This window comes from Mangifera indica, chromosome 16, assembly GCF_011075055.1.
Source record: "Mangifera indica cultivar Alphonso chromosome 16, CATAS_Mindica_2.1, whole genome shotgun sequence".
Lineage (NCBI taxonomy): Eukaryota > Viridiplantae > Streptophyta > Magnoliopsida > Sapindales > Anacardiaceae > Mangifera > Mangifera indica.
The window spans coordinates 13,127,278-13,138,707 of NC_058152.1; the positions used below are offsets into that span (position 1 = coordinate 13,127,278).

At 34.5% G+C, this 11,430-nt stretch overlaps 2 protein-coding genes across 4 annotated transcripts; one reads left to right on the forward strand and one right to left on the reverse strand.

Annotated features, from left to right (window-relative positions):
- Nucleotides 1-425: 425 nt before the first annotated feature.
- On the forward strand, nt 426-7,218 carry LOC123198840 (putative disease resistance RPP13-like protein 2). 3 transcript variants are annotated; one of them, XM_044613629.1, is made up of 3 exons: nt 426-573; nt 4,045-6,357; nt 6,436-7,218. In XM_044613629.1, exons 2-3 carry the CDS (start codon nt 4,359-4,361, stop codon nt 7,080-7,082), a joined length of 2,646 nt encoding a protein of 881 aa, XP_044469564.1. In that variant the 5' UTR covers nt 426-573; nt 4,045-4,358; the 3' UTR covers nt 7,083-7,218. The 3 variants fall into 3 exon arrangements, with proteins under 3 accessions (XP_044469564.1, XP_044469566.1, XP_044469563.1); XM_044613631.1 differs by having other exon boundaries at nt 4,045-6,252; XM_044613628.1 differs by having other exon boundaries at nt 4,045-7,218.
- Nucleotides 7,219-7,865: 647 nt separating this feature from the next.
- LOC123198842 (chaperone protein dnaJ 20, chloroplastic-like) lies at nt 7,866-8,458 on the reverse strand. The gene has a single exon (XM_044613634.1). The coding sequence runs from the start codon at nt 8,400-8,402 to the stop codon at nt 7,923-7,925; it is 480 nt and encodes a 159-aa protein (XP_044469569.1). The 5' UTR covers nt 8,403-8,458; the 3' UTR covers nt 7,866-7,922.
- Between the last annotated feature and the right edge of the window lie 2,972 nt (nt 8,459-11,430).

The following is an 11,430-nucleotide window of genomic DNA, read 5'->3' on the forward strand; positions in this document are numbered from 1 at the left end:
ATTGCCCAAATTGAATCCTATGACAAGTTTGAAAATATTGTTAAGACCTTTTGTCGAGTAAATAAAAGATAACTCTTATCAATATAGGTCAAAATAAAAAGAAAATTAACAATAAAATCAAGTATATTTTATTTTAAATATTTAATTAAATATTTAAATAATATATAATTAAATAATTTTAATTTAAGAATAAAACAACACAATTTGAATCGTCAACTGGATATTCACCACATACCATTAGTAAAAAATCAATGCTTAATTGACCTTTTGACAGGGACTTAATTTAAAAAAATCAAAGTTTGAGAGGAAATAATAGATGAATTAACATAGGTTATATATTACAAAATCAAAAGATGAGTGAGGCGCAAATTTTAATGGGGTAAATTGATAATTTCCTGTTTAAATGAGCGTTGAATAAGTCAGAAAGGAGACGCTTCTTATGGATGAAAAGTGGATGGTCAAGGGAAGGAGAGAGGAAGGGAGACAGAAACGGAGAGAAGGAAGAAACAAAGAGAAAAGAGGAAAGAAACTACAAAGGGGAGAAGAAAAATTGAAGAAGAAGAAAGGAAGAGGGTGAGTTAGAACACAAGTCTTTAAATTGTGGAAGTTTTATGTTAATTATATGCCGTGCTTAGTTTAAAATTTAAATGGAAACTTACTGCTGCTTAAACTGTTGATAATTTTTTAAAGCAGTTCCCAATTTATTATATATGTGATAACATTCATGGTTAACGGTTGTTTGATAAGTTATGAATATGATGGGTAAATGTTAGATAAACTTTATTTATATATTATTGTTGAAGTTAAGATTTAATCAAAGTTTTAATAACAAAGTATAGGAGAAGAAAAATAGAGAAAGGAATTGTTGTCTAAATTATAGCAACTCTATGTTGGCTGATCTTGTGAGTAGGGTTGGATTTGATCCAAACTATTCGGGCTCGAAATTGAGCTTAAATCAAATTAGCTGAGTTCGAACAAGGATTGAGTTTATTTTCATAAGTGAGCCGAGTTTGAGGCGATTCAAACATTTAAGTTTGAGTCAGTTTGGATCAAATCTAAAGTTAAATTATTTTGAGTCTTAGTTCGTCAATCTCGATCATATCTCACGCTAACTCTTTTGGATTCAAACTGATCTTGAACTAGGCCTTTTTTCAAGCTTGGCTCAAATTGAATGCATCCCCACATGACTTAGAAATAGTTTTACCCATGTTGCTACAATAATCACTTGTTTAAATGCTAACACTTGGTGGTGCAATGGGGTGTGTGTGTGTGTTTGTGTCATGGCGATGATGACTATTGGCAAGCACATATTATGATAATAAGCTATTCATAGCTTGAACATGTCTTTCATTCCAAATTTGATACATTATGTGCTATTGCTAACTAAATCCTCATTTTATTTTGTGCTTAGCCAAAGTCTTGATTCATTTTAATGTCGGCTAAAGTTATTGGTTTTAGTTCAGCATGATTTATGTAGTTTTGTTTAATCAAAATATTTGATATTGAAATAATTTACTAAAACTACCATGGGACTAACTAAGTGGATTAGTGTAATTTAGAGGATTATATAGTTTAACTGTGAAATATCAATTATGTAGTGTTTGCTTGAAATTTATATAATTTATAGCTTCTAACATTTATTGGGGAGATTTGATCAAGGGGTTCTAATTGGTTGATCGGTATGTTTTAGTTAGGCATAATTGTTATATAAGCAAATTGTCTAAGTGTCTAATATTCAGCTTAAATAGTTTTCTTCTAGTTATGGAAAAGTGAGTAAGCCTAATCTTGATGGTGAAGTAATTTACACAAGTTTGCTAATATGCATGATTGAATAGTTAAAGGTTAGATTTTTCATTTCATAAATTAAAGTTGTGTGCTGTTTTGCTTGGACTTATGAGTTGGATGGAGGATAATAGCGTTATTGTGAAATTGAAAGTTAAAATAAGGTTTAGGAAATCACACAAGTTAGATTGTAGTCAGTGACTATAGAATCAAGTATTGTGTGATTAATGTTAGGGGTGGATTCAAGCCGATTCGGACTCAGCTCGGTGTTCGGCTCAAACGAGTCAAGCTCCAGCAAAGGTAGTCCAAGCTTAGATTCGAGTTGCTGAAAAGTCATTGATAGATTCATCTTTTTCGGCTACTTTTTATCGTGATCTTCTCCAACTTCTTCTCTAGCAATTTTTCTTCTTCATCTTCAACTATCCTTTGTGTTTTTCTTTAGCAACTTTCTGGTAGTTTCTTTGGCGAATTCATCATCAGCTCGAGTGAGCCAAGCTTGAGCTGGTCATTTTAGACTCAAGCCAAGCTTGAGTCGGTCTTTGTGTGTATTCAATTCAACTCGAATCCATTTTTAATTAATGTAAGCTTTAAACCTTTTTATTGTTTACAGGAAAATGAATTTGTCAATTAATACATTCAGGTTAGTTATGTTAATAAATCAGATGTATTAAAATTAGAATTGGTCTAATAAACCATTAGAGCTGTGAAAGGTTTGACTATGTAACTAAAGTGATGGGAGAGTATTAATGTGTTTTATTCGCAAATGATTCCAAGGTAGATGTAAAAATTATCCTAATTATTGGCGTCAATAACTCTCCTGGATACAAAATTGGTGTGTGGAACATTGTGAAAGTAGACATATACTTCCTGGAAGAATTGCAATTTAGAGAAACAGTTGTAAAAATTTACACTCCAACACTAGAATATTATGTCACATATTTTTGCAAGAAGCAATTTTACATCCTTAAGAAGATTCAATATTAGATAAGTGAGAAAATAAGAAGAGATTTAAAGCTTCCTTATGAAGTACTTGTCTCCAAGAGATGCAGATTTCAGATAAAATGCATTTTGCATCTTTCAGTTATTGACTCTATGCATGCGCATGATATATTTCAGTTGCTCTGCCCAAGTGATGTTAAAGCTCACTGGGTGTGATAGATTGTGTTTAGTTGCCTGCCTGTTTGATGTTAGAGTTTGCCAGGTATGACAGATTCAATGCAATTTTCTGCCCATATGATGATAGAACCTGCTGGGTATGACATATTCAGTGCAATTGCTCTGCTAGTGCAATATTGTAGTCCCGAAGTAAATTAATTTTATTTCCCCAATGCTCTACCTATGTGTGCAATGCTCATCAGGAATGACAAATATTCCCTGGAGAATTTATATAGTTAATTATTATCAAAGTTACGTAGAAGATAAGAACCATTAAATAACACGATATATGCTACCAGTTTATAAAGATGAGTTGACAGAAAATGGTCAGATACATTATTATTAAAAGTTTAATCACAATCAGGGAGACGTTAATCAATATTTCAGTTATAGTAGAATCTCATTATTTGATATTAAATTTATAGTCAGATATGGGTAATCAAAAGGGGACAACAAGTGCATTGTAGAGTTTCCAGAATCAAACTCAGAGACAAATAATAAAAGAGTATGGTCTGTATTACACTTATAGAACTAGAGATAAGTTAGTAAGAATATAGTTAATATGAAATTTCAGTGTTGGATACTAGAGTTACAAAAGATAGTCAATATAAGATCGCACTAATAGATATCAAAGTCATACAGTAGTGAAGACTTTTAAAGTTTACTTTGTAATGATGATAGTTTTAGTATCAGATATGAGAAATGTAGAATCAGGTGAAGTGGATAATGTATTGCTAGTTTATGAATATGAATTACCATAGATAGCTCAGATAATTAGTAGCATATATATATAGTGAATATGGAATTCCAAAATCCAAGATGAACCATTGCAGAATACAATTGATGATAGTTTTAGTAACAGATATCAAAAGTAGTTAAAGATGTGCCAGATAAGAGTAAACAGTATAGCATTTGTTATACTCTACTTGTTATCAGGGAAAATTCGGATATGATTTTATTAAAGGTAGTTAAAATTGAATTGCGACAAAGGTTATTTAAAATTGTAAAAGCACTTGCACTTAAACACTTGAATATTTTATGAAAATGTCTTATAAAAATTTTTTCCACTCAATGGGCTGTAGCTCACTTTTTTCCCCCACCTTCTAGATTGTTGCAGGACACATGCAGCTAAGTTTATGATTTCAAAAGTTGCAATGTGACGTACATTATAGAGGGTCATTGCATAATGAAGTCCATGAGTTTATCGGTTGTCAGAAGATAGTCAAAGCATTCAGCTAACACATAGCCAGTTTGTGTTTTATGGGTCATATTGGATCTGAAGGAGGGGATCAGGACCAGTCCTGTCATATGATCTGTTGCTGAAGCACAAAACTAAAAGAAATTTATCCTCTTCTCTTAAATCTTCCATTATCAAAGGGAGAACTATCTATTAAAAAAATTTGAGGTGTAGCTTGGGAACCATGGTGGATGCAGTAGTGTCATTTGTGGTGGGGAGGGTAGGGGACTATGTGGAGAGGGTAGGGGACTATCTCATTGAAGAAGCAGCCTTCTTACAAGGTGTAAGAGGTGAAGTGGAGTCTCTGAAAAAGGATCTGGAATGGATGCTTTGTTTCATAAAGGACGCTGAAGAAAAACAAGTTGACAATCCTTTGATACGCCAGTGGGTTTCTGACATCCGAGAAATTGCTTACGGCTGTGAGGATGTCTTAGATAATTTTACGGTCAAAGTCCATGATAGAAAGTTTTCAAATGTGCTCAAGGTAGAAGAAGGGAAGACTTTTAAAAGAAGGCAAGGACTCTTTACTTCCATCAAGAAGTGTTCTTGCAAATTTGCCAGTCACGTGGAGTCCAATCTGTACATCGAAGGTAAGGAAAACGCCAGTCTCTACGGAATTGGAAAGGAGATTAAAGCACTCAAAAAGAGACTGAAAGAAGTCTCTGATAGATGTGGAATGTATGGCCTTGAAGATATTAATAAAAGGTGGGAAGCAAGCAAGCCTCTTCGTGAATTTAAGGAAGTGAGAAGAACCACATCGTTTGCATTTGAGGAGAATGTCATTGGCTACAAGGATGATTTCAGAATGTTGCTGGGTGAACTACTATGCAATGAGCAACAGCGTTCTATAATCTCTATTTGGGGTACTGGTGGTTTGGGCAAAACAACACTAGCCAAAAAATTATATCACCATGATGAGGTAAAGGACAAATTTAAACATCGTGCTTGGGTTTGTGTTTCTCAAGATTTCAATGTTGAGGATCTTCTTCGAAGAATTATAAGTTCTTTCAATGTCAATCATACAAAGAAATTGAAGAAGATGGAGGTAGAAGCTTTGGAGAGAAATCTTAATGAATCTTTGGAATTGGAGAAGTTGAAGGAAGAAGCTCTGAAGAGATATATTCATGAATTTTTGAGGGAAAGCTCATACTTAGTGGTATTTGATGATGTTTGGGGGAAAAATGCTTGGGGGAGGCTTATAGAAGCCTTTCCAAGTAATGAGCATGGTAGTAGAGTCATTATAACCACCCGCAATAAAAACGTTGCTGATTGTGCAGATTATGTCCATAATCTTCCATTTCTAACTGAAGAAGAAAGCTGGAGGTTATTCTATTCAAAAACTTATGGAAAGGCAAATGAAACCAAAGAAATGGAAAAGCTCGGAAAGGAAATGCTGCAAAAATGTGGTGGTCTACCATTGGCGATTGTTTTATTGGGTGGCTTATTATCTAAAAAGAGTGCACAAGAGTGGCGGTTAGTGCATGGTCACATGTGGCAACACTTGAACCGTGATTCGGATAATCATATCAACTACTTGTTGTCTTTGAGCTTCAGTGATTTACCTTATCAAATGAAGCTTTGTTTTCTCTACATGAGCCAATTTCCGGAAGATTTTGAAATCCCGGTAATGAAACTAATTCATTTGTTGGTGGCTGAGGGTTTCATACCACGAAATAGACAGATAATGGAAGATACAGCTTATTATTATGTGAATGAGTTGTTCCGACGGAGCTTGATTCAAAAAGATAAAACACAGAGAGGGAGGATTCTAACTTGTCGTATCCATGATCTCTTGCGGAATCTTGCAATCGAAAAAGCAGAAGAGCTCAACCTGTTTCACATTTGCGAGGTATATGAAGGGTCTAATGGCTCCTCAAAAACAAGGCGACAAGCTGTTTATTTTGGAATAGGAAATAACTTGCAGCTTCAGCAATCTAATCTCATGCGTTCCCTTTTGTTCTTCAATATTGAGCACAGAGGAGCAATGGAAGACTTATTAAGCGTGTGCTGCAGCTTCAGGTTGCTAAGAGTGCTCAACCTTTCGAATATTGCTGTAAAAACGATACCGCAAGAAATACGTAAGTTAATTCACTTGAAATATTTGCAATTAGGACTAAGTTTTAACAGAGATGTTCCACAATGGATTCTCAACTTAGTAAGCCTACAAACTCTGAACGTACTCGGTAATGATTCATACCTCAGGCTTCCTACTGAAATTTTTAAATTGCAGGAGTTGAGACATCTAATTGGAAATTTTATAGGGTATTTTTGTATCGACAAATTGAAAAACCTTCAAACTCTGAAGAGCATACCAGTGGAGACTTGGATTAAAACAAATGCAGAACGGTTGGTTAATCTTAGAGAGCTGCACATAACTGGTTTTGGACGAGAAATAAGCCGGTTTACCTTGGATTCTATTGCCAAATTGAAAAGCCTTCGGATTTTACGGATTTATACATCAAGAAGGGAAATTCATTCTCTGAAACCACTCTCAGAATGTCAAAATCTGGTAGAGTTGACATTAAGTGCGAGGATAGAGAAAATTCCTGAAGAAATGCCTGAAATTTTTCCACATCTTGAATTCCTGGAGCTATATTCCAGTGGAGTGGTAGATGATCCCATGCCTACATTAGAGAAGCTGCCAAACCTGGCGGTGCTTAATTTAGGCTTTGATTGTTATTGTGGAACGAAACTTGTCTGCAGCAAAGGGGGTTTTCCCCGGCTTGAAATTCTAGCCATTCATGGAAGTCGTTTAGAGGAGTTGCAAGTAGCCGAAGGAGCTATGCCTGAGCTTAGAAGTTTCGTCAAGTCCGATTCCACAATCAATTTCAGAATTCCAGAAAGACTGGAATCCCTTCCTCGCCCATCCAACTGGGAATACGAAAGTTCTGAGTTAGAACAATACTAATGGTGAAAATTTATATTCCCACTCGCAGACTGATTGATTTACTTTTGAAGAAATACAGAAAACATTTTCTGGATTTCTTGAAATCTGCTGCTTGTCTAACTTTCAATTCAATCTCATCATGGTTTTTATTACTGTATTTATTTATGTTTTTGGTAACAATGTGAACCGAGTTTAGAGCTGGTCATTCTAGACTTAATCTGATCTCAAGTAGGCCCTCAGCTTAGATTGGTTCGGACCGTGACCACCCCTACCATACTGTGAAAATTAAAAACAGTTTGTTTTATTTTGAAAGTAATGTGATTAGTTTGTTTTAAAAGTGACACTATCCATTAAAAATATTAAAAATTATATTTAAAAAAATAATTAAATATGAATTAAAATTAAAATTTAAATAATTATATTCTAATAAATCCACATGCAAAAACTTGCAGTCTGGCCCGCTAAGGGCACATGGGGTTTGACCTTATAATTCTACCAACCAGATAGATATGGCACAAAGGCTTGCCAAGTGGTAGACTTGGCCCGACATGCAGGCTCGATGGACTGTGTTGGGATTAACTCAACATAGCTCAATTCACTCGATTCAATCTATTGACACCTCTAATCCCTAGCATAAGTCTCAAACCACCCAGTGGCCAACAACTTTTCTCTTTAAATGGAAAAGTCGGTTTTCCCAGGTTTATCATAAACATGGCTTTCTACATCCTTTTTAAATAAATATTTAAACAATATTTAACCAAACAAAATAATGATTTAATTATATATATTATATATTCCTTCCCACATGGACTCAATTAGAATCTAACAATTGCAAAGTTTTCACTCTCCAATTCATATACATTAGCATCTCTTCTTCTCCATTCTAGTTCGAAACTGTTGCTTCAGTCCATAGAGTTGTTCTTCCCAAACCTTCTTCGGAAAACAGCCTCTCCTCCTCCGTTCTTCACCACAAAGCGGCCCTAAAGAATCGTCAAAAACAATCTTATAATCATACATTGTACGAGAAACAGGATCGGACAATGTTTTATAAGCCTGCTGAAGCTCAACGAATCTTTCTGTGGATTCTTCTTTGGCCAAAGAAGGACAAACATCAGGGTGATACAGAAGCGCCATTCTTCTGTACGCCTTCTTTATCTCATCAAACCCTACGCTCTCTGAATTATCCAGCGAAAGCACTTGGTAAAAATTACTCTTGCTCCCTCTTTGCACAGCCGTTCTGCATGAAATGGGTTTGAAATTACATGCAGTCTTTTGCCTGGACATTGTTTTGTGGGAAATTGGATTTGGGTTTGTTGCAGTAGGATTCATTTGCAAAGACATGATTTTTCTTATGAATAATGAGAGAGAGAGATGGATTGAAGTTGGACGAGATGGGAAATGATAATGTATATAGTCTGCATTATGGTAAGTTGGACTTGGCTTTGGATTAAGAAAAAAGAATGAAAAAATGCAAGTTGGAGTTGTCTTTGACGTTGTCGTGCAAAGAAAATGAGCGTGTTGAATGTAGCTTCGGCACGAAGTAAGCATCCTTGTCTTTTGAGGTACTTCTAGGGGTGGAAGTACAGGTGTTTGACTAACATAATTCACCCTAATTTCATAACATCAGAGAGAAAATTGAGAGAGTTTGATGAGTTTGGACAGTTAGAGGACATTGAGAACTATTCTTAGCCACACGAAGACTTGCTTCGTCGTCAAAAGTAAGGTAAGTAGGCGACTTCTCTCTTCAAGTGAATGTGTAATTTGTTATTATACTATGAATTGCAAAGTTAATATGTAATGAGGATTTTATTGTTGCTTTTGGTGAGTTTGTGGAATGATATTGATGAGCTAATTGAGTAGAATAATATGTTCATTGTTCATATGAATATGTATGGGTATACTTGGGGGACAATCTGATATGCTACTGAAGAATGATTGTTGATGTTATTTTTGGTTTAATAACATGTTAGACACAATTTTGTTAGGTTGGAATTCTGCTAGGATTTGATTCTCAATCTGATTCTTGCCATGGATTCTTAGAGTAATGAGTTATAGTTTAGTTGTGGATATTTTGTATGAAAGAATTTGGTTCTGGCTTCATACCCATGGTTGGTTAACCAAAAAATAGTGAAATTTGACAAAGTTGCAATTGTAGAAGTATGCTACATGCCTGTGTTAGGCTTTAAACATGTATGTGTGTCTTAATGAGAGATAGGTTGTTGTGTGTGCTAAGATAGGAATAAGCATTTGGTTTTACACGAGAGTGTGATATGGGATACACACTCGTGTTTGATGGCCTAATCCAACATGCACATGTAGAGAGGAAACACAGCTACATACTTTGAGGATATTTTGAAACGTGCATGTATGGGATAACCATGCCCATCCATGGGTATAAAATGATAAATTTCACCCTTAAGAGAGGAGAATGAGGGAAATAATGCGATTATGGCCCTAATGAAGGCATACTGAGTCAGACGATATTTTTAAAAGTGTCTAACTATGTATATGATGCATGGATAATGTTTTCAAGGTGTCTAACTATATGTATGATAACATGAATGATACTTTAAGGGTGTTTAATTGTGTGAACGATAACATAAAGTGATTATGAGTCGAAAATATAAAACGATGTATTTCATTATTTCAACCATCGAGCAACATGTAGCATAGTTATGAAAACATTATGTTAGTTTATGTGATCTTGATACCTGTATAATTATTATTCATCGGCGTAAGACGTGTTAACGTCTAGGATACTCGTGCACCCACTAACATTGGATGTCTTAACATTTGGGATGTTTATGTGATATTGAGAGAGGTCTAGGGTCTTACTCCTCTTGTGATTAAATATCTTTAGCCCAAAATCTGATCAACAAGTATATTAGGTGCATTTTATGTTAAACATTTGGGATATTGTATGTTTTCATCAGACATCCGGGATGTCGACATCATTTGACATTAGTCATCCAAGATGATACTATCACTGTTGAATGAGCATTGGGTGTCGAAATTATTCTGATAGACATTTAGGATGTTGGAGAAACATTTGAAATTGATAATAAAATACTTGTTTATTGTCTTAAGTTATGTGCAAAGTGTCAAGAAGTCATATTTATTGAATGTTTATCACTTATCGTATTCTTTTTGCGGTTTTATATGTAGGTTTATAGATTAGTGGGGCAATAAGAGAGCTCGTAGGTCAGCTCAGGATGTTGCATGAGGTGAGAAAGAATATGATCATTTGGCTTGTGGATTGTGATTTATGTTAATTTGAGTGACATTTATGTTTATGCACTTTGATATTATGTTAATGTAAAAATGATATGAATTTGATTGGCTGTAATAGGAAGTATTTTCAGAATTTATTAGGGTGGCACCTCTTTGCACATCATTTTGTGTGAATTTATCATGCTTAAATTATCTGTTGCGTGTATGATTGAGAGAAAAATTATAAATTAATATGTCTCTTCGAATCTATATTTTGGATAAAGTTATATATCTGAAGATAGGTGTTATGTGTTGAGTATTTATGTTTTTTAAATTTGTTTCCATTAAATAAATTCTTTAATTTTAGTGTGAATTTAAGTATTTTTACATTAATAGGGAAAATTATAAAATTTATATTGAGTATATTATAAGTTTAATATTAAAGAGAAAGAAGATGATGAATAGAAAAAAAAAATGGTAAGCTGTGGATATAAAAAGTTATTATATATAAATACAGGTCCAAAACAGGCACAAATTTAAAAATCTAAGACTCACACTCATATTTAAGCGGATTATCCATAAGCCTGTGAATGACGCACCCACTTTACCAGGTTTATAATTACCCAAATTGAGCCCTAGGGGACGTATAAATGCATTGCTAACATCTTTCTGTCATGAAAATGAGAAGATGATTCTTTTCCGAGTAGGTCAGAAAATAAAAATTAAATGGCCAAAGGACTATTTCCCACCCAAGGTATGCTTTTTTTTCTAAATTTCTTCCGCTAACTTTAAAAATTTTATTTACCCACTCATAAGCCGTTAAAATTAACTGAGCTCGTTAGTTATATCATTTCTCTCTCTTAAGCCCTAAAAACTAATAATTTCTCTCCAACCCAAGTTTTCAAAAACTATATTTTCTCCTTAGGGTTTTCAAACCTTCAGATCTAATTTTTTCGATGACAACCAGTGATCTCTAAGTACCTATTCTCTCTCTCCGATGACCCCTCTATCCTACCGTACATCTTCTGATGTTGTATGATATCATCGTCAACGAAGACAAATCGTCTTCATCAACAAAGATGTCATATTCGTCTCTGAACGAAGACGATTTCTCTTCGTTAGAGACGAAGACGCTTAGGAGGGAAAGATGTTGCACAGT

Excerpts from the sequence above, each read along its gene's own strand:
- LOC123198842 (XM_044613634.1), bottom strand. The coding sequence starts at position 8,402 with ATGTCTTTGCAAATGAATCCTACTGCAACAAACCCAAATCCAATTTCC.
- LOC123198840 (XM_044613628.1), top strand. The coding sequence starts at position 4,359 with ATGGTGGATGCAGTAGTGTCATTTGTGGTGGGGAGGGTAGGGGACTAT.